Source organism: Amphiprion ocellaris, chromosome 13, assembly GCF_022539595.1.
Source record: "Amphiprion ocellaris isolate individual 3 ecotype Okinawa chromosome 13, ASM2253959v1, whole genome shotgun sequence".
Classification (NCBI taxonomy): Eukaryota; Metazoa; Chordata; class Actinopteri; family Pomacentridae; genus Amphiprion; species Amphiprion ocellaris.
Genome location: NC_072778.1, coordinates 35,643,613 through 35,670,890, shown reverse-complemented (window position 1 = coordinate 35,670,890; position 27,278 = coordinate 35,643,613). Strand labels below are relative to the sequence as shown.

Here is a 27,278-nt window from a genome sequence, read left to right as displayed (position 1 = left end):
AGCCTGAGACTTCACAGACACAGAGGATAGTTGCAGTGAATCATATTATTTTTTAAATCTGTTGCTGGATAAAGCAACAAATTTTTTAAAAAAAAATTTCAGCCTTGTTTGTTTTGCTAGATGTGCTACTTTGAAGACAGATGGGAGGTTCCAGGGAAGGCAGAGGTTTACTGGTTGCCATCATGTGTTTTTATATGTAGACCTGTAAAGCCAAGTACTTCACTCCTCATTCATCAGACCCTGATGTGCAAGGAAAGAGTTGACCTATAAGTGAAGGACGGAGGAGGAATTGGCATGTTGATGAGCAGCAAAGGAGATGGAACTGAGGTGTGGACCCAGTTAGTGAGTTTGTTTGCTCTCCACATTGTAGATAACATGTTAAAATACAGCTGTTTGGTCATTATTCACCCCCATTATATCTTAAGTTCAACCTATCCGAGCATATTTGGTTGATTATGTATGACAAACATTCTGTTCATTGTACAAGGACTCACACAGCATATGCTTTGTTCCCATTGTAATAAAACCCGTCAGTCAGCAGCGATCATCCTCAGTGTTCAACTGTGCAATAAAACTGTCAGTTGGATTTATTCATCTCATGTGCTCTTTGTTTCAAACAATGTTTATCTTCACCTTGAATCTGGAGCAAACCTGCCATCAATCCCCAACACCACATTCTGACATACATCATTTTTTCTATTATATTTATGTCACATTTTCAGCCAAAAACACTTTTTCTCATCACAAACAGTATAATCGCATCAGAAAATTTGATACTTTTGTAAATACATGCAATCAGATACTTTTTTTTCATTTAAAAGTGTTAGTGAGTGTCAGTTTTATTTTAAAAATGTGTGAAATAATGTTTCATCCCCCTTAAAAGAGACATTTAATGGTGTAACAAGTATTGGGATCATTTACTCAAGTCGAAACTGTAATAATATTAATATAAAATGAAAGTAATGCATTTTAAAGGTTGAATTGCTATTTTTAAATATTAAATTGCATTTCTTGCAATAATTTGCAATTTAACATAATCACAGAAATACCATTGTGTTAACATGGAATTGCAATTTATGTGTTTTTTTCTCTGTTCTATTATTATTGAGTTACTTATTAAAGCATTATCTGCAAAATATACTTCAAAGCAAGTACTTTTGCAGAGAATGACTAACACTGAATGTCAAATTGTTTTGTTCATTATTAGTATTCATCTGTTCAGTTTTGTCCTTGTGGTTCCCAACCTAAGGACTGAGTCCCTACTAAAGGACCAGAGGATAAATCTGTTGTGCCATGAGATGATTTACGAGACACAAAAGTAGGGAACAAAATGTCTTGGATTTTTATCTAATTTCAATTTTTGCTCTTTAGGCTTAGATGTGAAGTCCCTCTTTAGTGTGACTGGAGATAACTCAGATGTCAGAAACATACTAGACGCCCATGAGACGTCACTGGACAATCATTAGACTGAGGAATAATTATAAAATAAACCATGACCTTTCTTCATAAACAGGACATCCGTAATTATTTCATACCAAAACTGCATCCTCCCAATATACTGGAATTTTATTTTCTCTGGAAACAGATGCAGAGCTAAGAATTAATAAGATGGGTTATTGCTGCACGCTTTGGGAATAGACCACAAACCACAGAAGACAGAGACAGAGCAGTCACTAGAAGCGCATGTCCTCCTTGTTATGATGGGATTAACGATTCTAATAAACCAACCAGTTCTAAAATGGAAGCTTTTGTGAACGTTGAGTTCTCAGTGGAATTACAGTGCGTAGATTGGGTCAACAGGGTCTGTCCTTGGAAGTTCAGTACAAAGTTGTCCTTCCTCGTGGATCCTGATCTTCGACCTTGTAATAACTTTTCTCATGGCTTCGCTGTGTCTGGACTTCTCAGCCTTTTGCACTGTATATGTCACCCATAGTCAGGCGTGAGGCGCTCTGCAGTCCACACCTGTTGTTTTTGACCCAGCAACTGTCCTTCAGAAAATATTCAGTGTCCTAACAGGGAACCGCTGCTGCAAATGAAGTTTCCATTTGAAATGAGAGCGAAGAATTAAAACGCTTCAAAAATAGTCTCTGCTATTCATAGCTTTATCATTTGCTGCATGTGCAACTCCTGCCAAGGGTGAAGACTCTGAGTAGCTTTCATTCATGTCAGCAAGTATTTTGCTCTTAGAAGGATACAGTGGTGGAAAGTAAGCAAGTACATTTACCAAATCTCTGAGGTATTTGCATTTTACTTGAGTACTTCCCTTTTCAAATGTTTACTCCACAAATATTGTACTCTTTGCTTCACAACAAATTAAGATTTCAAATAAAAATCATAATAAATAACCAAGGGTTGTCATTTTTTGCCTTGAAATGACCTATTAAAAAAAGCAGTGCCTCCTATTATTTGTCTGTGAGGTTATTTCATTCAATTAACTGTCTGAGGTGCAACATTTTTACAACAAATGCACAGATAAAAGAAAAGTTCAAATACAAATTCAGTGTATTGAGAGACCAGAGTTATATTTATGGGGTAGGACAATTTCCATCTGAGGGGATTTAATTCTTACGTACCTTGTGAACTACTGAACTGTGAAACTGCCAATAAAGCACCTTAAACTAGTTCTACAGCACCCAGCTGTAAATCTTCCCCCTGAAGACATCATTCCATCAGAAATACAGATTTATCATTGTTGTATTTTTCAGTGAGTGGGGTATTTGTGTTGAACTGAACTTCTCCCAAGTTCATCATCACTTAAACAGTAAAGATACTGTCAACAAATGGGGAGCAAGAGAATATTTTGTCAAGTAGAAATAATTAAACATTCAGAGATTATTCTGTAATCCCCCCTGGTGTATATGATTCAGTCCATAAATAAAAGCAAATAACTGCCATCATCCCCCATTTCTTGCTCTCTTCCTATAGGACTCAAAACACCTAAAACCTCCTGGCAGTACTGTGACCCACAGCCCAACGGGACATGTAGGAACACATTATATGCATGAGAACACAGGCAGCGCTAAACTCAATGCACAAATCCATTACCAGACTTGCTATTGTAGCAGCAGGCCCACAGTGAGACCCCACTGCTGTAAAATGCAATGATGTGCGAGGGCTGTAGAAATTCCTCTGTGCAGAGAGAGAGAGAGACAGAGGGAACGTCTAGTTTCATCCAGCGGGTGAAAACCCATCATGTCATGCTAGCGTTCGGTCGTATAATGCCTCATTGCTCACCTATTTTGCGTTAACCGCATTTGTGGCAGAGTTCTGCTGCTGTGGGTATAATCTTTATCTCCCGCAGATGATTTGTGTCTGTGGGGGCCTCTCGTGCACACGTGAGGAGGGAAAAAATAAGCAAGTAAACACAAAACGATGGCGGGGGGAGAGGGTCGTCACCACAAACAGGTTCAAGTTTGTTCCACTTGGTCAAGTTCTGGGAATAAATACTCAGTGACATAAAGCGCTGCACAGAGCTTTCAGAGATATTTACAGAAGAAGATGACAAGAATACCTGCAATGTATATGACATAAAATACGGTGTAAGATATGGTGTGACTTGGTTTTCCGCTTACTTGAGATGCATAGTAGCAGCCAAAGCAAAAGCAAATGATAGAGCTGGTGTTACAGAGAAACCATAGGCCTGTAAAACTACCTATGAAGACCATGTGAGTCAAGGCGAGACAGGACCACACACATACATGGAACTGGCAAAATAAAGACATGAGTTATGAAGGATCTTATAGCAGAGGGCAGCCTGCGTATATCATGCTGTCCCTGAACATTACTGTAAGGAAACTGTCTTCACAGGATATTGCCCTTCATATTAAATCACAGGACAGACAGGATGCATGGATGGATCATTTAAGCCAGTCAGTTGATTTTCCTTTGGATTCATCTAATCAGTAACATCAACTATAGCCACAGGCTCTTTTATCAATATGTCTGCAATGAAAAATCAATGATTATTTTATAAAATGCTACATTTAAGAGTTTCTAAATCATAGCCTAAATACCGATCTGCTTATGTCAGAGTGGACAAATTTACAGATGCAGTGAAGAAATAGTTTGACATTTGTTTCTTGTGGAGTGATTATATGATAGATAGCCCTCTCATATCTTTATGCTAAATATGTAGCATGTCAAAATAGTTTTGGCTCAAAAAAAAGAGATATACTGTAGTTGGTTATAAGACTGATAACCCTTTCGACAGAGCTGTTTTATATTGCTGTTGCCTCCAACAATTCTAAACTAAGCTAAGCGTTTCCTGGTGATAGTTTGGATAATAAACAGAAATTCAAATTCCATGGTAAGCTAAGCTAAGCTAAGCTACACTAAGCATTTCCTGGTTAAAATTTGGATAATGAACAAAAATTCCAGTTCTATGCTAAGGTACGCATTTCTTGGTTGTGATTTACATAATAAGCCTACCAGTCAGCTTCCTTCTTATTTAATTCTCAACAAGAAGGCATACACCAGTGCATCTCAACAACTTAAAATTAAACAAGAAAGTTAAACATTTTCCATCAGTTACTTAAGAAAATAAAAATTAATTTTACTCTACACTCACTACACACAAAGTAGAATGTTTTAAGTATACCCGTTGGAGTAAAGTCTCTATTTGTTGAGATGAACTAGTATAAATGTGTGTATATATGTGTAGGAGATAGAAAGATGCAGGTGAAATGGAGCAGGAAAAGAAGAGAATGATGAGTGGAAGGTGAGACGAGAAGGAAAAAGGATGACCCAGCCATTAGTCTGTGACTCTTTGGTGTGGTGGAGTCGACGCTGTCATTTTCCCTTGAGCCACTTTAGCCACTCATCTGAGGCTGACCTTGCACTGGCATGTGGACTGCTTCTTTCTTCCACATCACAGAGATTGATTTGTAAGACGCAGGACCAAACAGTTGTGTGCCATTTTGTGTGCAACTTGATGGCATTTCTGGCGCTCTAAGACAGCTTGAGTGGTTGCGTGCTGAACTGAACTCCCTCACGGATCCACATACCTATTCTTGCATTTATGATCACCCACTAATGGTTTAATTTAGTCAAACATCAGGCAAACTACCCAGGCTTAGCTGCAGCAGCAGAATACAAGAGCCAGACAGTCGCTCTGTAGGTAAATGTGAAATATGCTGAGAATAGTACATACACAAATCCTGAGTTCCACAATGAGAATGTGTAATCTCTTTAACATTCCAGTAACAGTGCATCATATCAAGAATGTGTCACATTGACATCTTGGAGCTTCCCTGTGAGGTGAACTGCTCATAGTTTGTTTGCTGGGTGGAAGTTATGCTGGGAGGCTGTCAGAGCTCATCTCAGCCTGGGTGACATGTGCTCAGGCACACTTGCGCTATCACGAAATTACATCTCTGGCTCCTGATGCGTATCATGTCGCCCGGGCATTTAATAAACAAGAAAGCTAGCTTTGTTTATCAGCTGTTCTTCCCCTTTTCTTTGATTCCCATATCATTCAGGGTTTGAAAGAGGGCCCCGGGAGCTTCAAACTTTTCATACCAATGAACATATGTATGCACAATAGATGAAATGGTTCAAAGACAGTTTTGTGTGGACGGCTGCTGAAAAACTGTATGAGAACTCAATTTTCCGACAAACAAGGCACACATTTTTCCATTAACACACAAAGCCCATTGTGATGAGTGTTTTTCTTGAGGTAAAACTGTAGCAAAAGCTTCCACAGTCTTCTCAGTGTTTTGTAAGGGCATCCTTGCTCAGGAGACAAGCCTAAGGGTGAAACAGCCTCATGGTGAATTAATAAGCCCACATTCCCAGAGAAAATGAGCCTGAGACGCTGATATACACTGAGGAAGAAACATGAGAGTCAAACTTCACTATAGCTTTGACTGAAACTAACATGTGTTTCCAAATTGGCAGCTGCCCCAGTTTTAACACTCTCAGTCACTAAAATCCAACTAATAGCATTAAGTCTTTGGTAATTGATCCAAGCATTGAATGAAAGGGCTTAACTTTAAATGTATAATTCGATTAAGGATCGCATTGAAGGGAAACAACAAACCTTGGGGCTTTTCCATCATTAATGCTGCATTTAAGAGTGCAAAGTCATGGTGGCAATAGAAAATACAGTTACTTTATTTTTGCTACGTAGAATTAATCTGTGCAAACAGGCAGAGAGTCATTCTTATGCACATGATGCACACATGCTGGGATGGGGCCTGAAAAGTTAGATCTCCTTCCAGAAACACCGGCTATACAGTGCGTAAGGATGATCCGTAGAGAGCGCAATTTTTCACAGCTGATGACCATCAGTGACCTAAATGGTAACTTGTTTTGCTCCAGTCTTTTTCCCTGATAACGAGTTATGTGGACTCTCTTTGAATGGAGTACAGAGAGGCAGTCACAGTGGAAAACAATGTACTGGTGATACATTTTTCTCTAAATCTGAGTGAACAGCATCTGAAAGAATGATAGCATCAGTGTCCTCTCCAAACATGGAAGCATCTTTGTGATAGGGCTGTCACAAAATGTTCCCCTCTACGGTTATTGTGGCTAAAAGAATTCATGAGAATAACAGTATATATCACTATATCTACAGGCATTTTGAGTAAAGATCAATGCTATCAGTCAAATTCATCCTTAACTTTGTTTTATTGTGTGTTTTGGCAAATGAATTACACTCAAAATACGAGTGTAGGGAGGTGGAGAGACATCCTGTAGCCATAACTGAATACTGTTCTTGTGTCTGTGCGTCAACCAAATAGTCACTGGTGCTGGATTACTTACAATATTATTATATGTGTATTATTAACATGAGATCACTATTTCAGCTTTTAAATATCACACTTATCATCAATACTGGTATATCACAACACCCCTACTTTACAACATGATAACACATCTTGAGAAGGCACCGGGTGAATCATGGCAAACATCCACTCGCCAAGTAAAACATGACAGAGATATCACACATCTATCTCTGCTACATTATTGTTTGTCACGGCTGGCGAAGGCTTACTCTTCAGTCCCTCTGTGGCACACCTGGAGGTCTCCATGAGGAGCAAACGCGGGATGCAAAGAGCGAGGAGTATTGTCTTGTACTCTTTGCGGAAGTTTTGGTTTAGCAGTCCATATATGATGGCATTGAGGCAGCTGTTGAAGTATGCCATGAAGTAGCTCGTGACAAAGAGCCACTCGGGTATGTTGGGCGCCACTTTCACCGGGTTTATAGCGACTGCCAGGCCTATGAGGTTCAGTGGAGCCCAGCACACAGCAAACAGCACAAACACCATGAACATAGTAAGGAAATTCCTCACGTCGCTAGGTTTCAGTTTCGTCCGTTGTTCCGGTTTCACCCGATGTTTCACTTGTATCACTAGCACCCATATCCTCATGTAGCAGTAGGACACCACCAGCAGTGGGATCAGGAAGTGGATTATCACCACCGAGATGGTGTAGTACGAGCTGACGGTCTGGGCGAACGTGCAGGAGTAAATGCGAGGATCGTACTGCAGGGAGCCCACGAAGAAGTTGGGCACTGTGGCGAGGGCAGTGAGCAGCCAGGTGAGGCCCAGGTAGCAGCAGGTGTTCCTCAGGCTGTACAGCCGGTCATAGTGGAGGCTGTGGCAGATGTAGCAGTAGCGGTTGATGGCAATGGCCGTGATGTTGAAGATGGAGCCGATGACGCTTAGGCCCATGATAAAGCCACTGGCCTGACAGTGCAGGTCACCCATGGTCCAGTCATTGTGGAAGATGGCAGTCAGCACCAGAGGGTAGGGGTACAGCGCCACCACTAGATCTGCCACAGATAAGCTCACCACGAAGATGTTTCCTGAAGGAAAAATAGAGGTTAACAGACATTACCCAAACTGATGTGTGAAGTATACAAGAATCAATTTTTTTTCCTCACCCTGATGACATCTCTTAGGATAAACTGGAGATATAGTGCCCTCTGTGGCTCATTTTGATTTGACTTCATAGAGACAAAACGGAGGTCAAGGCAAGGCAAATGTGACCCAATCTGGTATATAATCCAAGTACACAGGAAACGATTTTCCAGTCCTGATCCTGATGAAATTTCTTTGAATGATGCCCTCTGTGGCTCATTTTCATTGGGCTTCCTGACAGTAAAACAGAGGTTATGGTAATGGGATAAACATGATCCAAACTGAGGTTTAATTAAAGTAAATGGGGCTCCTTTTTTACTTCCAAATCCTGATTTTAAAAATTCTTAGAATAAACTAGCGGTATGGTGTCCTCTGTGGCTCATTTTCATTGGCATTTCCCTGAAGAAAAAACAGAGACTACAGTAATGGACAAACTTGACCCAAACTACACTTTTAATAAAAATAAACATTACTCCCACTTCTGATAAAATTTCTTACAATACACTGGAGGTGTGGTATCCTCTGTGACTCACTTTGATTAGGCTTCTGCAACGTACTTTTAACTGCACCATCCTGGATTTAGATAAATGTTTTATTGCCACAGCTCCTCTCCTTGTCAACTTACAACCATTTCAGCCTTCGTCGTAGCGTCTTTATGGAAGCTAATGGTAGTCTGTTGGTTTTACGAGATGCTGCTTTGATCCAGACAGAAACTTTTCAACAGTTATCAAATGGATTACCTTAAAATTCGAGACAGATATTAAGTCTCACTGGCTTCTGTTCACATGTATAGTTTTTGGTGAAACTGTTGGATGGATTATCATGACACAAAGAATGATGATAACTCTGATGATGTTTTCACTTTGAGTGCCATCATCCTGTCAAAATACAATTACCTCTGCCAAGGACAGAGTCTTTCAAAAGGCTATGTTTTCAGTTTTTTGTAAGTCAGGAGGATTACACAAAAACTATAAAGCCAATTGTCAAGATATTTGGTGGAAAGGAAAGCATGGAAGAATCCAGTAAAATTTGGTGTTAATTTGACTCATTTTGAAAAAATGTCCACATATTTATTTAGGGTTTAGTTGCAAAATCACAAATCACAGAAGACCGTATTATTGTCTTTGGAGGATGTTCTGCCCCCTCTGAGTGCCCTTCTAGTTTGTCCATTGCTTTAATTCATGTCCAGATATTTGTAAAACAAATAACATTACCATTGACCTCATCTGTAAATTATGTGTAGTGCTAATTAGCAAATGCTAGCACGAATTTATTTCCTCACATAAAACTCATTCAAAGAAGTAACCGATTAATGGTAAAACTATGGGGGTTTTGGCAGGTCCAGCCCAATAAAATGCTTAAATTACACTGTCCTTGTTTGAAAACTTCTTCGCCACTAGGAACAGACAATCAAACACTGACAACGCTAGAGATGAAGCAAATAAAAACCAGAACATGGGATTGTAGAGTCCGATTATGTCGACATAAGTTCCTCTCTCCTCTTGAGATCGGAGCTGGCTTCGGTGTGACACCGGATCTCCTCAGACAAACATGAATTATAGAAAATGACGTCTGATATTGTTACAACACAGCTGCTCTGGGTGGGGAAGAATAAAGCAACAAATTGAATTGTAATGTGTCAGATAAGAACATAGATAAAGAATAGAAGATACAGAGGAGCCACAATGCAATTAAATTGGTGTACCGCAAAGTAAGTCTTAGCTTCCCATAAGGTTTGAGTCGATCAAGTGTGTATTCTGTCATTGTTATTGTTTTTAGGCAAGACTGAGCATAAAGTTTTAATTTTGCCCAAGTAAACACAGTGTTTACTGCCAACAAATACAGCTAACTCAGTGTTTTAGCAATAAAACGCTTCACTGTACAATAAATAGCCAAGGTAGTGGAGCATATCAAGTTGACTTAAACTGTACAATTTAAAAAATATATATGTTTGCATATTTCTTATCATGACCATTCCCTGGTAGTCAGTTTCTCATTTACCATTACATCACTGGCTGAGATATAACTGTATGTTTTCTGTAAATAATCTGCATCGCATTACATACAATGTGGCTGATTTTAACAGCATTTAGTGTCAGACACTAGGGTGATTCAGGGGTTGATATAACATAAACCACCTCCTGAAGCTGAAATGTGGAGGCGCGAGCCTTTAGCTCACTCAGACAACAGCTGAAACAACAGCGTTGATTGGCAGATATGATGGGAGAGAATTTAAAACACATGTTGGCCATCAATCCTCAGCATTCGAAGCCTGTTATAATCCCTGCACCCCAGGGACAACACAGCTACACTATGTTGTTTAGCAACCAGTCTAATTTGAATTCATACACCTGAACTTGATTCAGCCTGCGTTGTGTTGAAGAAGATAATGACAACATCAAACATTATTACAAGCGATCTTATATTCCTGACCTTTGTTTTAATTTTAGAAGAAAACCTGATGTCATTTTCACATTTATTCATGGACCTGGGAGTCCAGAGATAGTCAATTTCCAAGTTACTAAAACAGCACGAGCCATCTCTCAAGCCTGCTGAGATAAAAATAAAAGCATTTGTTCTTCATCCTCGAGTCAGCTCACTGGGCAAATCTGTCAGATTGTATTTGTGACGCTCCCAGTACTCGCTGTGTGCATTTGTCATTGTGCAGAGGTTTGATTCCTCGCTGACATCATGCGGTTCAGTGTTATCATGAGCGCTGGCTGGACAGGGCAAGCTCCAGCCTTACAGCTCTCTCTGGCTGAACCCTCTGCCTCGCTTATCGTCAGGAGAATGAGGTAAGTGCTAAAACCCAGCTGAGAGGATTGCTGTGAAACGGCCAGATGACTCTCTTTGTTTTGCTGGCATTCATTATTAAAACATTGGACAAACCATTACCTCCCCGTTTAATTAACCAACATCGTCTCGGCTTCATCACAGCCAAACCCTCAAACGATTATTGTTTCAGTGCAGCACAGCTGATCAGCAAAGATATTTTCACACCTGCATACGAGAATAGAGTCGCTGACACGAGGGAGCTTAGTTATCGAGTGTGAGTTGAAGAGAGCCTAACCTGAATGCTGATTGGTTACAGGCCATCAGGGACAGCTGACATGCAGCCTTTAACTTCTCTGTCACCCCTGGCTGTGCAATTATCTGATTTGACAGTACGCACGCACAAAACTGTCAACCAAGTGAAATGTTGGATCAAATGAACTGATACTTGCTTTAAAGTGTCTCCCGAGCGACCACCCAGTGAATTTCCCCAGTGTATCTCTTCCTCCTTTTTTGTGTGTCACACTTTTTGGTGAATGAAACATAAATTAAAATGGTGCATCGCAGAGCCATTCAGCTCTGTGGGAGTGAAACAGGATATTTGACACCAGACTCATTCACCGGGCACCAGTTTTTCTCACATGCTCCCTTCCATAATATAAACCTGTGCTAAAACAGGCTGTGTGTACAATGTAGGCATATTTATGTCACATTGCTTCATTCCGGCTGAATAGCTCTGAACAGTGGAAAAAAAACAAAAAAAAAGAACAATGTGGGGAATAAAAAATGGAGTTATGCCAGAGCACGAATAAGTACGTAATGAAGAACCGAGTGAATGAGATAAACAAACCAAAAGGCAAAACAAAAGCCTGCCGGCCGAGTCGGTTTTCAATCTCATGACTTCCATGGCTGTGCGCACATGAGAATCTCAAGGGCTTATGTTTCTCTGTCAAACCCACCGTCTGCATCCCATCACTCTCACCGCTCATACTGGAAACGTGATATACTACGCTTTGATTCACCCGGCTGTATTTATAGCTGCACCTTTGAAGGAAAGATGAATTCATGAAAACGTGTGGGAGGGCTGGCATCACTCGAATCCAGCTGAATGTCAGCAGCGGTATTATTACGAGTGCATATCCCAAAATTAGATTACATTCGACTTAGTCAGTCATCATAAATAAGCAAGAATAACCTTTTGGCAAGGGCATTAGCACTGATGAATTAGGAGTGACGACTACATGAACTCGTGTTCAAGGGGCCAGAGAATTTTTTCTCATAAGTTTATCATTAAACTGACATGAGCTGCCTTTTGGTGATGCAGCCTGCTATGAGCCCGGCCAAAAACATCATCATCATCATCAAAGGCCATCTACGAATCAGACCCCCCCTCCCCTCCACACTATGTCTGAGAAAACAAGACTCACTGGCCCTGAGAGGAATTGGACCATCAGGACACAAGCAGCGTCTGGTGGGTTTCATTCGTCAAGCACAATCCCTGGAACGTAGGAGGAGGATGACGACGTGCTAATTTTACCAAAGAGCCTCCTCCAGCAGGAGCAGAGATTGGATTGTAATTTAAACATGAGATCACATTTCCAGGTGTAGTTTGGTAAGATACCACACCTGAATAACATCCATCCTCCCCAAGAAAACCAAATATGATCTACTATTTTGTTGTCAGAAAGGGAAGACATGTTTAATGCGGTGTGTGTTAAGTGATATTCCCCGTGGATCTGCACCGTCGATTTAAATCGGATTCTGGTTTGACTCACTAAACACAGTAACTCAATTAACCCCATTTTCTTCTTCTGGAGGCCCCAGTTTTGGGGGGTTTTACTGATCACTGCAGGGTGACTGAGAAGATCTAATGCATGATTTAACTCAATTCTAGATCATCCTGAACTTTACACTCCCAGTGACCCACACATCTCTACATGGTGGCACAAAAATACACAAGACATGCGCACATGGATTTCATTCTTTCCTCCATCTGCTCCCCTTCATCCCTTTCTTTCTCTTTCCATCTCTCTTTCCATCTCTCTTTCCATCTCTCTCTCTCTCTCTCTCTCTCTCTCTCTCTCTCTCTCTCTCTCTCTCATGAGTGCATTTTGTGAGTGTATTTTTAGTTTGGTTAACCCCAGTGGGGAAAACTCTAGTGTTAACACCCCACTGGCAGTCCTATAGTGCCATGTTGCATGCTTTGAAGATTCACTGGATAGATCCTATTACATCTACACACTTGAAAGATCCTGTAACCCTGAGAAAATGGAACATACAGGACCGATCCTCTCCCTCAAATGCATCGGGATGTCGGGGCACAAATATAATTTCACTCAGAAGATGTACCAGCCTCTACCAAATGTGTTCGTGCACATGCATGTGGGTCTGTTTTTGTAGGGAGAGGGGATTAAGTGATGGATGGTGGAGGGATACGTGGAGGGAGCTTGCAAAGCGAGTGTGTTGGAGTGAAGCAGAGCGTAAAGGTCCTGCTGCTGTGTGTGAGGAAGCAAACCAACAGTCTGAATAATGTGTAATGGAGAGAGGAGATGGGAGGTTTTCAGCAGTCAGAGCCAAACAGAAATGGATGTCTGAATATGGTTTTTACCTCCTGTAAATCTCAAGTTATACCTTCTGTGGGGCCCTGAGAACGCTGCTGTATTATAGTGCATCTACTAGCCTGTCACAAGCACAGACATCTATCACAGAAGCTGATTTTTATGGCTTCTTCTACAGCTGTTTTTCAGCTCTCCTGTTTGAAACGGTACAATTAAACATTCATACAAAGTGAGCACAAACCTATAAATAGCCTTTTAAGAACAGAGAGGAGATTGTTGATAGGCTAACAGTAGCAACCATTTCAGTCACTTAAGGATACGGTTGTAAAAAAAAAAAAAAAAAAAAAGATAGAATAATCTGGAAGCTTCTGCAGGAGTCTCAGGTTTCTACATGCTAAGCAACACTGGCGAGGACTCTCGTATGACTGGACCTGCCAGTCACTTCAATTAGAGAAGGAGAACAGTGACACGAGTGCAATCGCTACCGTCCACCAGTGCGAGGTGGACTTCTGAACAGGCCATTTACTCCTAACCTGTTGTTTGAGATCAGTCAACTGTGTCACATTTTTTTTTCTTTTGCAAGCCAGATCAAATTATTCTCTGGGCTTCTAAACTTCTTGCCAAACTGCTTTTGGCGGCTGCACACGGGAACACAATGGACGTGTTATGTAATGTATTTGAAATTGTAATTAAAAGCTCATTATTCCGAACACTCGCTGACCTAATCCTGCTGCCTCGTTCACATGTTCTCATTAGCATTATGTTGTGATCGCAGAGTTTAGTCTTTTGTCTGAGCAGGAGGCTTTCCTGACTTTATGTTTAACCACGGAGCTGCTGGGTTTAATTGTTCCGCAGCACCCTTAAGTTCAAAGTGGCACAACATCAAATGTACAGTTCTTGTAGCACTTCTCTTAGCACCTTGTGGCCTCTGAGATTTCTCTGAAAGCACATCCATGTTCTTCTCTTTTCAGATAAGGAAATCATGAGATTTGGTCATGTAATTAAAGCAAAATGTGCTTCTATGTTTCCTGCGATCATGACTGCTTCTTATCTCATAAACCCTGTGGGGCAGCAGAATATATTTATTAATGACAGGATCCTGTGACTTGTTCCTCTATTCTTTGCTTTTCTTTTTTCATGACTGTTTTCTTTGAGGCTTTTTTCATTGACAGAAATCAACTTCAACACAATAGACATGACTAATAACAACGTTTCTATAGGGATCTTTTTTTTTTCAATGGGGTGAGCTGAGACTGTGTTTACTGCTTAGAGATGTACAAGAACGACATCGACTCATCTGACTTGCTAACATTTGCTAGCTTGTAGCCTGCAAAAGCTATTGGTGTCATGAGAAGGAATAAGGCCAAAGCTGCAAAGCATCGAGGTGCATCAAATTAACCCCTTCTAGTCTGGAGCGCCCTGTACCAGGACCAGGCTGCGTCTGTTATAAAAAATGCCTTATTTTTCAAAGGTTGCTAAGCATGTTACGCTCAATGACAAGGTCACCTGGTGCTGCTGTGGCTAAAATGGATGCAGCATTTCTCGTACTTTCTTTCTGCTGCAACAGATTTGCTTGAGATTTTTTGAGAACTGGTTTAATAACATCAGTGTTTACTGGCTCACTTGTTATAAGGCCGTTTCCTACTCTCTAATTTGCAATATTTATTAGTGGGGAAGTAAACATGTCAGTTTTTGCTGGAGTTGTTCGGCTCACTCGCTGGTCTGGTGATTGAGACACAAACACTCATTGTATTCACAAAATTCTGTTCCGTGTCTTTGATCCACAAAGCCAAATTTGTTCATTTTGCCCTAACAGTTGTATAGCTGTTACTGGCAAAAGTTGGAAAAGTTTGGATTTCTAGCCAAGGCTAAATGTCTTGTTTGTAGTTTGTCAATCCACCTTTTCACATGAAGGAGACAGAACATGTTACTTATTCTTTGAAAAATGACATAGTCTTACTTTACTATATAGCTATTATTTTCACAATAGCCACTGTTGTACTCAGTCATTAATATCTAAACAGATCTGAGTGTGTTTCTGAAAAAGCTATTAATTAATCGTAATGAGATAAGTTGGATCAGCTACTGCTGTCTGCAGCATATTCTTTATGTAGGAACTAAAGAATTCCTTTATATATAGAAAAGGCAATATTCTAGATGCTGGTCAACAAAATTGTAAAAATAATGGACATTTATAGCATTTCCCATATGAAAAATACATATTTTAATCTTATTTTTACAGAAGACTCTCTGCATTTTTGGCTTTTTAACAATCATTGGAGAATATCTGCATGCTTTAAAATATAAAAATTACATATTTTGTATAATAATATAGATAGACCACTAGTTTGCTTTCTAAACCATGACACACAAGACAGACATCTTTTATTTGAATTATTTCTGTGACCAATAACTACATTGCAAGAAAATGAAAAATAAAAATAGACAGAAGAATGTCAGACTAACCTTTCATAGGCTGAAAGCTCTTCCCACTTTTTACAGCCTTCCTTATTTATCATTTTTCATTCAGACCTTTAATTCATAACATCATACTTTTGGAAACGATGTACATACATTTCCAAAATAGTGACAAGAAATGAAAATGTTGGTTGTTTTTTAAATCTTATATTGCTTATACGTTGCACCTACATAGTTGGTGTTTTATATTTCTAATCTGATTCCTGTCTTATTGTGTATTTTTGGTATATAGGAGTAAAGTCTTAACTATCAATGCACCATCCGAGGTTGCACCAAGTGCAGCTTTGTCGCGCTCTCACAATGACAATGAAGTTCTTGAAATGCCGGCAGCTTTGAAACTGCAGGCCAGAACCGTAGAGAGGACAGCTGAGTGATGATGCTATATTTTCCAAGGAAAGAAAAAAAATGACAAGAAGGTGGCCCATAATAAATATCTTCTTCACCTTTACTCTGTCAGAACACTTCAAGAGGACAAAATATGAGGCTGAAACTGAAGCTGTGCAAAAGGACACAGAAGGTATACAACAGTGTCTCTCACCTTGGCTGCTCATGGGACACTAGGTCCTGATATAAGGAGGGAAGTGATTTATCTGGGACAGAGAAAACTAAGGATAAAGCCAGATGGGGGGAAAGGGGTGTTATTATTTATGAAGAGATGTGAAGGTAGATAAGCAAGGCTGTGGAAACTCTATCAGCTCACTTCAGTTAGCAGCCTGACCATCAGGGGAGTCACAGACTGCACATTATATTACATAAGTTTAGTTATGAATGGATAGAGGATCCCATATGATGGAAGTCATTGAGGCAGAATGGAGTTTTCCTTTTGATTTTCAAGAATTTGACATTTATTTGGACTAATAAAGCATTTTATTTCACAATTATCTTCATCAAATAAAACAATAACTCTACCAGCTCATGTCTGAGAGTCTGTTTTCTTACTATGTGGAATATTCACACACCTGCACCGATATTCCCATCATTTATTCACACCCATCAACGTCCAGATCAGTTCTGTCTCACCTGCATTCCTGAGCTTCTTGTTCCTGTACACGGACAGGATGACGAGCACATTGCCCAGGATGTCAACCACGATGGTGAAGATCAGCACGCTGGCCAGCGCAGTGGACACTCCAGCGGAGACTCCAGCGGAGGACGCGCTCAGCCCGGGGTCGCTCTCGTTGCGCAAACAGTTCGAAGCGTTCACATCCTTCACCTCTAAATCCATGTCCCCTCAGGATGCAGCGGTCATGATGGCAATACTCCAATGTTTAGTTGAAGGGAAAAAAGGGGTCGAAAGTACAGAGCAAAAAATTTAAATGGACTTTCCTGGAGGGAGTCTTGAACTTCTTGTGGCACGAAACCGCGCTCCTCCGCCTTTGGAGCAGTAGGAGATCGCGAGCCACGACATGGTAGTCAGAGCAGCGGAACACTTGGAACATCTGAGTTGGAGCACAATTTGATGTCTGTGGTGATAATAACAGGGAAAGCTCCTAATTCACCGCCGTCCTCCGCGTTCTCCTCGTCAGTCATCGAGGCTCCTGCTACGCGCTGCTCCATTCTGACAGGAGAGCTCGTCCAGGAGGCATGTGAGCGCTCTCCTGTGCGTAATGGAAATGAGAGGATGCGAGGATCGTGCACGGGGCAACTGAGAGTCTCGTGTTGCCTCAGAGACCATTGATCAAGACGACACGTTTCTTTCTCTTTGCTCACTTCTGCCTGCAACAGAGCAGACCGACGCGCTTATTAAAGATCAGACAGATATATTGCGAGCTTTCCAGAACTATAAATAGCTGCTGTGGCACCGTCGTTAAACAACAACTCGTGTGAGCCGAGTGGAGTTTGTAGAGAAGTCGTGCCAAGGGTAGTGCTGTTTATTATAAGTGCGAGGTATAACTGCAGCCGTGGACTAGTTTTTTTAGTTTTTCAACTGATCTTCATCAATAAGAGAGAATCTGTCGTGCGCATGGAAATGGCGCCTTCATGCGTCCAAGCGGACAGAGAAAAACGTACATCCAGCATCCATTATCTATACACCGCTTAGTCCTCATTAGGGTCACGGGGGGCTGGAGTCTGTCCCTGCTGAGTTAGGTTGAAGGCAGGGCACACCTGGACAGGTAACAGTCTATCACAGGGCTACATAGAGGCAAACAATCACACTCACATTCACACCTGCGGACGATTTAGAGCTACCAGTTAACCTCAGCATGTTTTGGGACTGTGGGAAGCTGGAGAACCTGGAGAAAAGCTAACATGCACAGGGAAAACATGCAAATTCCATGCAGGAAAATGTTAGCTGCAACCACCAAGCCACTATTATACAAAACAATGTATGTATTTGATTAAAATGAGGGGGAAAAAAGCTCAAATTTAGAATTTTTGGACATTTAATTTCCTCCTGCTCAGATTACATTGGTTACATATGTGTGTTGAGTATTGATAAACCTTTTTAAGAGCCAAAATCCTAGTATTTTATTATCTATTGATTATTAATTGATTTATTTACCTCCTATAAATCCAAATCTTTCAATAAAGCTGCACAGAATTCATTGCATTATCATTAGTGCTGCAGCTTTCATAACTATGATTTTGGATTATAATCAGACTGAATGTTTTGTATTTCTGACTGTGGCATTATTTTTGCTCTGTAATGTCATTTCTGTGATATTTCAACGTGTCACAGTGAGAGAGAAGTTTAAAGGCGACAGAAAGTTGGCAACCGACATTACTGCTTAAAGGCCCCCGAGTGTATCTAAGCATTCATGTTTGTCATGTTTTCCAAGAGGCTCTGTTTTCCCTGAGCTGTATGTTTGAATTTATCCACACTGGAGAGCATTTTTGAGAAACTGGTGCACTGTCTCTTTCAATATGGAGATGAAAAGTGGCATTTTCAGATTAGCGTGGTTTGATAAATGTGAGGTGAGTGGAGGTTTGACCAGCTGAGACTTGTCCTGTGTCTGTTTCACTCCTGACCGCATACTGACTGTGATGATCTGTGAAAAGAAGAGGATGAATATGACAGTTTGTTGATTTCCTGAATTGTTCCATTGTGGATAATATCACAAGTTACATGGTGTTCAAACTGAGCAATAGGAGTCAGTGTTGTCCTCTGATAAACAGAGCCGTGATGGCATTTCCTAAAACTTATCCAAGTGGTTTAACATACACTAATGTAAGTCTCTTTAATTTTCGATGTGTAAAGCATGTATTCTAATGTTAGATGCTTCTTTATTGCTGAAATCCTAGCTGCTTGTTTTGACTTTTTGGGTTGCATGCTTACTATTTCTCTCTCTTTTTAACTTTTGCTTGTGACAATTAAAATTTAATCAGCTTACTTAGTGCTACCTGCAGAACACCACAGGAAGCGCAGATCTGACAAAAATCAATCAAGCATCTACAAACTGAAAGACTCAAAAATGTAAATTGCTCTACAACACTAACAGAGCAGAGGTGTTGTGTGAACACATCTTCAGCACCAAGTTTTCAGACTATTGCTGATTACACTGTTGGATTTCCTTATTGTCACTGAAACTCCCCTCAGCTCATTCCGATTCACAGTCTGTTACTTTCTTGTCATTATGAGGAGAGTTCAGGAGTCACAGAAACTATTATGATATGAAAGCTTTTTTGCAAAAAGCTGGCTGTTGAATTATTAACATGTTTTGCAGAGGTTTTGCACTGAATTGAACGTGTGAGCTCGAAACAGCAACAGATGAATACAAAAGGAAGATAGAGAGGAATTTTCAACACAGCAACATCCATCATGTGTGGAGAGGAATCAGTACCATCTCTGTACATAATAAAAAGAAAAGGGAGCCATTAGTAGGTGATGTGGAAAGAGCTGATAAACTCAACCTGTTCTTCAACAGATTTGACACTATGGACACACCTACTTCCACTGCTGCTCCTCCTTCTTCTCCTCAGCATATGGAAATCCCCACTACAGCTCCTCCTTCTCCTTCTCTGTCTCCTACACGTCTCCACAGCTGCAGCCACTTCCCTTCTAGCACCTGTGACCTTCTCTGTCTCAGAGACAGGGCTGATGTTGGAGCTGGGAGACTTTGCTCTGGGAAGGCAGCTGGTCCAGATGTTGTGTGTCCAAGGCTGCTTAAAGACTTAAAGTGCTGCACAACTGTGTCAACGTCTCCACAGGATCTTCAACCTCAGTCTACAGCTGCTCTATGGAAAACATCCTGTATTGTACCGGTACCAAAAATCAAATGTCCGGCTGAACTAAATCACTGCAGACCTATTGCCCTTACCTCTATTTAATTCTAAAGTAAACAGATGACACCAGATAATTGAATTTCCCTTTGGGGATTAATAAAGTCATTGTATTGTATTGTATTGTATTAAATGTACTTCTGAATGTCATGGGCATGAATGATGATGTTTTTACTTACTGATGCACACTCTGAAATGCATTTAAACAGTGATGTGTTCACTTTGCTTGGAAAACAAATGAAGACACAACAGTGACAGCAAATCTTTAAACTGTACAGAAACTGAATGGTTGCAACCAGTGAAGTGATTTCTAATATCAGATTTCTGTTTTCTAACATCGAGTCCTGTTAGCTGTCATTTTTATGTGTTCTGGGAAGCACAAGCCAGCCTGAGTGTCTTTGAGGCAACCCACAGCTGCAAAGTTATATGGCTTATTTGATCAGCTGCTCTCATGAATCATATCATCAATAGTAAATCAATCCAAGCCCATACTATGGACAGCTTTTCCTCTGATTATGTAATCGATCCTTAAAGGTTCTTCATGGTCAAATCCATATATATGGTGTTTTGGTAGTATAAACTTAAATATGGCACACACACACACACACACACACACACACACACACACACACACACACACACACACACACACACACACACACACACACACACACACACACACACACACACATATATATATATATATATATATATATATATATATATATATATATATATATATATATATATATATATATATATAAATTAAAAAAACTAGATATCCTCCTGCCTTACAAGCCAGTAAGAATTTTAGAGAACTGCTACATCTCAGCTGAGGAACTAGCAGTCATCTTGTTCAAACTTCATATAATCCTGTCCCCTCGCTGCCCACTGCTTCCAGGTGAACCATTCAGAAAGAGCAGCTATCTAGTAGTTCAACAGGTGTATTTAGAGCTGCTTCACTAACTCTAAAATGTCTCAGCCAGAAGCAAAGCACACTAAATGTTCTGCTGAAAAAGTTAACACGAGTATTCATGCACTCCCAGCACTTGAAGAACTGCAGATCCTGTTGATAACTTTTATTATTGATGGTAGTAGGGTTAGGGTTATAATAAAGGTGTTGTAGTGTCACCAAAATTGTCAGAAATTCCTGAATGTTAGCACGTTGTGGCTAATACTTTAGTTTACTTTTTTAAACTGCTAGTTATAGGTAATGTTAAACCTTAAACACCGATTGGAAACCACTAGACGTGTGGGTTATTGTGTTTCTTGTTGCTTCTTGTGCTTCAGTACAACCTAAGCTCAGCCAGTATGTTCAGCTTTTTACTTCTCTCTGTGCTCACATATACGGCATTTTATTACAGCCAAATTCCCAGTAAAGCTACTTTCTTTTTCTGTTTCTATTATCAGACAATGGAACAAATATGGAATAATGACTGAAATTCAGCCCATAAACATTACATGTTAACTGGCAGTCGCTTTGTAGCTGTTTACAAGCTGCTGCTCTGCAATACTAAACTACTGATTACCATAACATTGTCTAACAAAATCACCAAACATGAGAAGTAAAAATAATGGCTGTGTTGTGAACGCACACTCACAATCATGCCGGTGTCGGCTCCGGTGTGCTGAGCTGTCAATCACAGATGCAGCGAGAGTCTTCTTCCTGAAAGGGGTGTGGACAGCAGGAGCTCAGCTATATTTAAAGCCATAGATCAGGTTAGAAGCAGGTGCAATAAAATCACTTAGAAATTAACTATCTTTGCAGTACTTTAAACAAAAAACTGAAAGACTCACTCGGGGACATGTGACACTTTGTGACCTCAATTTGCTGAAAAGGGATCTTTAATATTCCACACACCCCACTAAATGCCCTCTCTATCTGGAATCTTTCTGATTTCTACCTCAAAACAAATGACCAGTGGTTCAGGCATTCCAAACTAATGCTGTGCCCTGCTCAGTTTCCCTCAGAGTAATCTTCATACAGAATTATTGAAGAGTTGGGACAAGCTGATTCTGCCATTCAGTGAGGAATAAAATGATTTCAGAAATCTTTTAGTTACGTAAGCCCTTCTACCCCAGAAGTCACTGTACTGGGAACAGAACGTATCTGGCACTGTTTTCCTAACACTGCCAAGCGCTGCATGTTCACTGAAGAAGATCCCTGGTGTTACTATTCCTAAAATGGATGTGTTGCACCTCATCTCTTTTGCATCAAATTTAGTGGAGTTGCACCTGAGAAATTGGAACTAGAATTAGAACAGACCCAATAGCTCCGCTGTTTACTGACTCACTGTTGTAAGGCCCTTTACTCTCTAATTTGCTGTTTTTATCAGGCGGAAGTGGATTTTCAAACCTCACTCTGGCCTGGTGATGTAGATAAGCAGACTTATTACATTTCAAAGTTCTGCCAAGTGTCTCTTATCTATTGAGCCCAAGGCTGTTCATTTTGACCTCAATGTGAAGATTAGTTTTTATTTTTTCATTTTTTTTTCAGAAAACAGCCTCCAGGGCTCAAAGAATTAAAGAAAACTGAAAGGAGAAAGGTGTACGTTAAGAGGTAGCTCTTATAATGGTGAACTGTAATATTCACCAGGTTGCCAAAGTGCCAGTATTAAATCTTCTTGACACTTCAAGCAAGAGACGCCAACAGTGTGCAGTTACAGTTAAAGAGCTACCAGTACATAAAGCTTGTGTTTTGACTGATTTGCTGTCTTTGGGCAGTGGTTTGGATCATAAAATGCATAAACAGAAGCACATATAAGATGTAAGAAGTAGTTCGATCCATGTATAGGATATAAGTAAAACATTAGGACCACATTTTCAATAAAAATGTACTTTGTGTATAAAATGTTTGACTTCTACCAAAATGTTTAGCATTTGGTAGCTATTTTTGAAAACCTGACTAAATTTTGAATGTTTTGTCAGTTTGGGACATCCAGCAACCATATTACCTGCTCACGACTGTCTTCAACTGTACCTGCAGTGCAGTCATTTTTCCCAGTCATGAAACTGATATTATGCTCTTGATATCAAATATTTTATTATAAATAAAATGTGCAGACTAAGAACAGGCAGATTCAGAAGTTTAATGTGGTGCAACAAACACTGTGGCTGTGTGGGAAAAAAATTAATCATACCTTAGAAGAGAAGATAAATTTAGACCAACTCCAATCATCCTCAGAAGATGACGATGTTGACATCACCATCACTTCACATAAACAGGCTTGTGATTACAGCAGACATATAATTTTCATTTTCGATAAAAATTAGTTTTATTCATAGCATTCCAAGATTTCTTAAGTTCATCAGTGAGAGACTGCTGATTCGTGGGATGCACTTTTCTAACTGATCGTTCCAATTCGTCCCACACAAGCTCAATTAGAGAGAGTTCTGGAGACTGAAGAGGCCAAACCATCTTTCAAAGAACACCTATCCCTTCTTTTTTAGTAACCCCGACAGAGCTTAGAAGAATGCTTGGGGTCATTATCTTCCACAAGTCTTATTCCAGACAGAACTGCAAGATGCTGGAGGATGAAGGGGTGCTGTTCCTTTGTCATGATACCCTATACTTCAAACAAATCTCTACTCTATCATCTGCAAAACATCTCCATACCATGGCACTCCCACCTCCATGCTTTACTGTGGGTGTTACATATGGTGCTTTAAGACGTTCACCAGTTTGTCCGCAGACATAAACTCCTCTGTGAATTGAGCCAAATTGTTCAAACTTTCTTTTGTCGGTCCAGAGAACTAGTTTCCAGTCATCAAAGGTCCAGTTTTTGTGTGTTGTTGCCCACTCATATCTTTTTTCTTGTTCTTTGGACAAAGTAGTGTTTTTTTTGCAGAGACACAACCCTTTAGATCAGTATTTCTCAAACGCCTTTTCACAGTTGCCAGAGATATGGGTTTTGACCATGTCATGTTGATTTCTTCCCTTACTTGTGGTGCTGTTTTCTGCTCTCTTACTGGTGACAATGGTATATTTATCCTCTGCTTTTGTAGGAACCTTCTTTCTTCCAGACCTGTTTCTATCATCATACCTTCTAGTTTCTTCTAGTCTCTTCTTGTAGTGAACTCATTTGCTGTTTTGCAATGTCTCTTTCAGTGCATCCTTCTTTCATCAGTGTACAAATCTGTACTCTTGTATCTTTACTCAGCTGTTTCTTTCTTTGGTAGTTTGTCAAAGATATGGACACAGTTGAGATTTATTGGGATTTTTGCATGCAAACTCTCAAAAGCCAAGGAGCTGAAGTAAATAATGCAAACTGTGATTAGGTTTTTTTAACATTTGCACTGAAGTTGTGACTCTTGTAAATTTTCTCAATTCTAAAACTAAGCCCTTCTTTTCTTTTGTTAACATTTATTCAACAATTATCTGGGAACTTCAGTGTATTCCTTAAGGTAAATTGAGGAAAATGAAATAAAATGAAAAGCAAAGTCTGATCATGCAGTGAATACATCACAAAATCCATAGAATTCATACTGGTTTTTAAGTAAGGCATTGTGAACAGAAACATGAAGCTGTTTCCAAACTTTTGGCCTGTAGTGCAAGGTAGTAAAAATCATGTTTTATCACAGGAGATTTGTTATTGTTGTTTTGTTTTTTTAACCATCGTAGGTACATAAATTACTAACAGAACAGTCCAATCCAATTTTATTTGCTTTAGTTATAATGTGATATTCACAAAAATGGTAAATGATTTTGTTGTTTACAATGAACCTTAAATTAAAAGAAAGTTTTAATAATGGGACAAAGTTTGGGTAATGAGCTGCAAGCTAATTTTTTGCTATTTTCTGGGTATACATTACATTTGCAGTTTTTATACTGTTGATATACAGTTAGACTATTAAATAATAGCAAATGTCTATTTTTTAATTATGCTTTTTTTCCTGTTGGTACCCCATTAAATTATAGAGACTGTAACTAAATTTATTTTATATACACCATTAAAAAGTATAAAATGTTCTTTTCACAATATCCTAATTAAACAAGCACATTTTATTACTACAGAGTCATTAAAATAGAGCAAATATCCAGGCTTTAATTTATTTATTTTTTACTGTGGACATTGTTCATTAACAGGAAATTCAGTTTAAATACATCCCAGTAATGAGCTGCCAGCACTTTGTCTGTTCATTCACAGATTTAAGATAAGATAAGATAAGATAAAGTTCTTTATTTCTCCCCACTCCAGGGGAAATTTACATTGTTACAGCAGTTTTATTTACAATATATACAAGGGTGGCAAAATTGGGTTATAAGTGTATAAGTGTAAACATGGCTCACTTTCTGTGAGATGTGACATGTCGTCCCTTCAGGGCTTTATCTTGTGTTACGTATCTTTATTTAACTGATAGTTAAACTTTCCGTACATAGTTCTATTTACATTGTGGACACAGTTCAGGATGTTTCATTATTCATCTTTCGACAGTCACAGACATCATCTGAGGTCTTACAGGACAGCCTGTCGGGCCTTTGTTCTAACAAGTTGGCTTGTTTTGTAAATTAGAACAAGTATTTAAATATTTTCCATTAGTTTCCCATTTTTGTCAGTAAAAGGTTAATACAACTAAGTTTTTACTGACTGGGAGTTTTGAACTTTATGAAATAAGGCAACTCAAACTGCATGTCTCTTTACTGACTCTGTCACTACTGTAATGGAAGAAGTAATATACACAAATTAAGCATTTCATGAGTTAACTTCCTCTGCACAAAAGAGTCTCATGCCACAAACCCTCAGAAATACTCAGAAGATGGATTATCTTTCAAAGTTCTGCTGTATTTACTGATTGAACTCGTGATAAGCTAACAGCTAGTAGGATGTTTTAGCTAAGTGCTGAAACAAAAAAGGCATTCATTTCATGTCATGTCTAGTTCTTTGTGTTATTTTCAGACTGCACCACAACTAGATGCGGTTTTTAGCCATAAGTTGACAGAAACACTCCAAAAAAAAGCACTAAAGTACCTGCTAATGACGGATATGTTAGCAAAAATTCCACTCATTCATGACAGATCATGAGAGACATTAGCATCCCAGTGAGCTTATGTCCACATTACACTCTAATGTGACATTCTTAAATTCAGTAATCACATTAACCCTCGTGTCGTCCTGCGGGTCAAAACTGACCCATTTTAAAGTTTGAAAATGTGGGGGAAAAAAATATTTTCACAGTGAAACTTCTGATGTCCACATTTTCAACATTTTTAGGAAATCTTTGAACATTTTTGGGTGGAAAAAAGAAATGTTAAAAAAATGTTTCTTAAGAACATTCACTTAAAAATCAACCAAAATCCAGCAAATTTCAGTAGATTTTGGTTGATTTTTTTTGTAAATGTTCTTAAAGAAAACATTAAAAATTTTACTGATATATAGGGAATCACTTTATATATTTTTAGGATTTTTTGGAAGATTTTTACTAATTTTTTGAAAATATTTACAAGAATTTTCTTGCCAAATTTGGGGGATTTTTTAAAATAAAAATTTTTCAGGGAATCTTTTAAGGAATTATTGGAATTTTCTTCCTGAACATTTTGCAAATTTTCAGAAATTTGTGGAATTTTTTTTGCAGAATTTTTGGATTTTTTTCAGACAAGGAAACAATATTTTTTGGTTCCCATAAATGAGGACAACAGGAGGGTTAAAGCTACTAATCAGTTACAGCTACTCTAATTCTGACATACCATCCCGACTGAGTTTGTTCTCACTGTGATATTTTTCACTGAAGGGCTCTTTGGGCTGCTTTGTCCAAACTTTGCTGTCGACTTTGTGGTAATCCTTTACTACAGAGGCTCAAATAAAGATGTTCTCCTTATTAAGATAACAGGAATTTGTTCTGATTTGTGGTACAAGCAAGGTTTAATCTTAGCCTGTATTGTTAACTCTGCATTACATCTCAGGAAATGTTGCAGAGTGGCGCAAAATTAATAATAATAAATTAATGCAACAAGTGGTGCAATTAATTACTTTCTATTGGGCATAAATAAATAAAGTGGACTCATGTGCGACTCTTTAGGTCATGTCCCCAATTACCTGATAAACATAAGTCAAGGATGTTCAATTACAATAAAAAAGGCAGGTGAGACCACCTTTCAACCTTAACCTCCTATATGGCCACTTTCATTGACCTTTTTAAGAACAGACATTTAGTCATGACAGGTGTAATGATTGACTTGAAAAAGGAGCTATTATGGCATATTAAAAGGCCAATTCTGTAGCTCCATTACATTGCTCCATTACATTGCAATCAAAAAATAGATTAATCTACATATATATATATATATATATATATATATATATATATATATTCAAATTTCATAAAGGAAAAAAGGGCTCACTCATGTTTTACAAAAAAGTTTATTTATTAGCTACATAAAAAATGTTTC

General features: G+C 39.2%; 1 protein-coding gene across 1 annotated transcript; it reads right to left on the bottom strand.

The window, feature by feature from the left end:
- Window positions 1-556: 556 nt before the first annotated feature.
- mtnr1c (melatonin receptor 1C) lies at window positions 557-17,629 on the bottom strand. The gene is made up of 2 exons (XM_023285722.3): window positions 16,691-17,629; window positions 557-7,807 (listed from the first exon to the last, which is right to left on the bottom strand). The coding sequence occupies exons 1-2, from the start codon at window positions 16,893-16,895 to the stop codon at window positions 6,942-6,944; spliced, it is 1,071 nt and encodes a 356-aa protein (XP_023141490.1). The 5' UTR covers window positions 16,896-17,629; the 3' UTR covers window positions 557-6,941.
- Window positions 17,630-27,278: the final 9,649 nt, after the last annotated feature.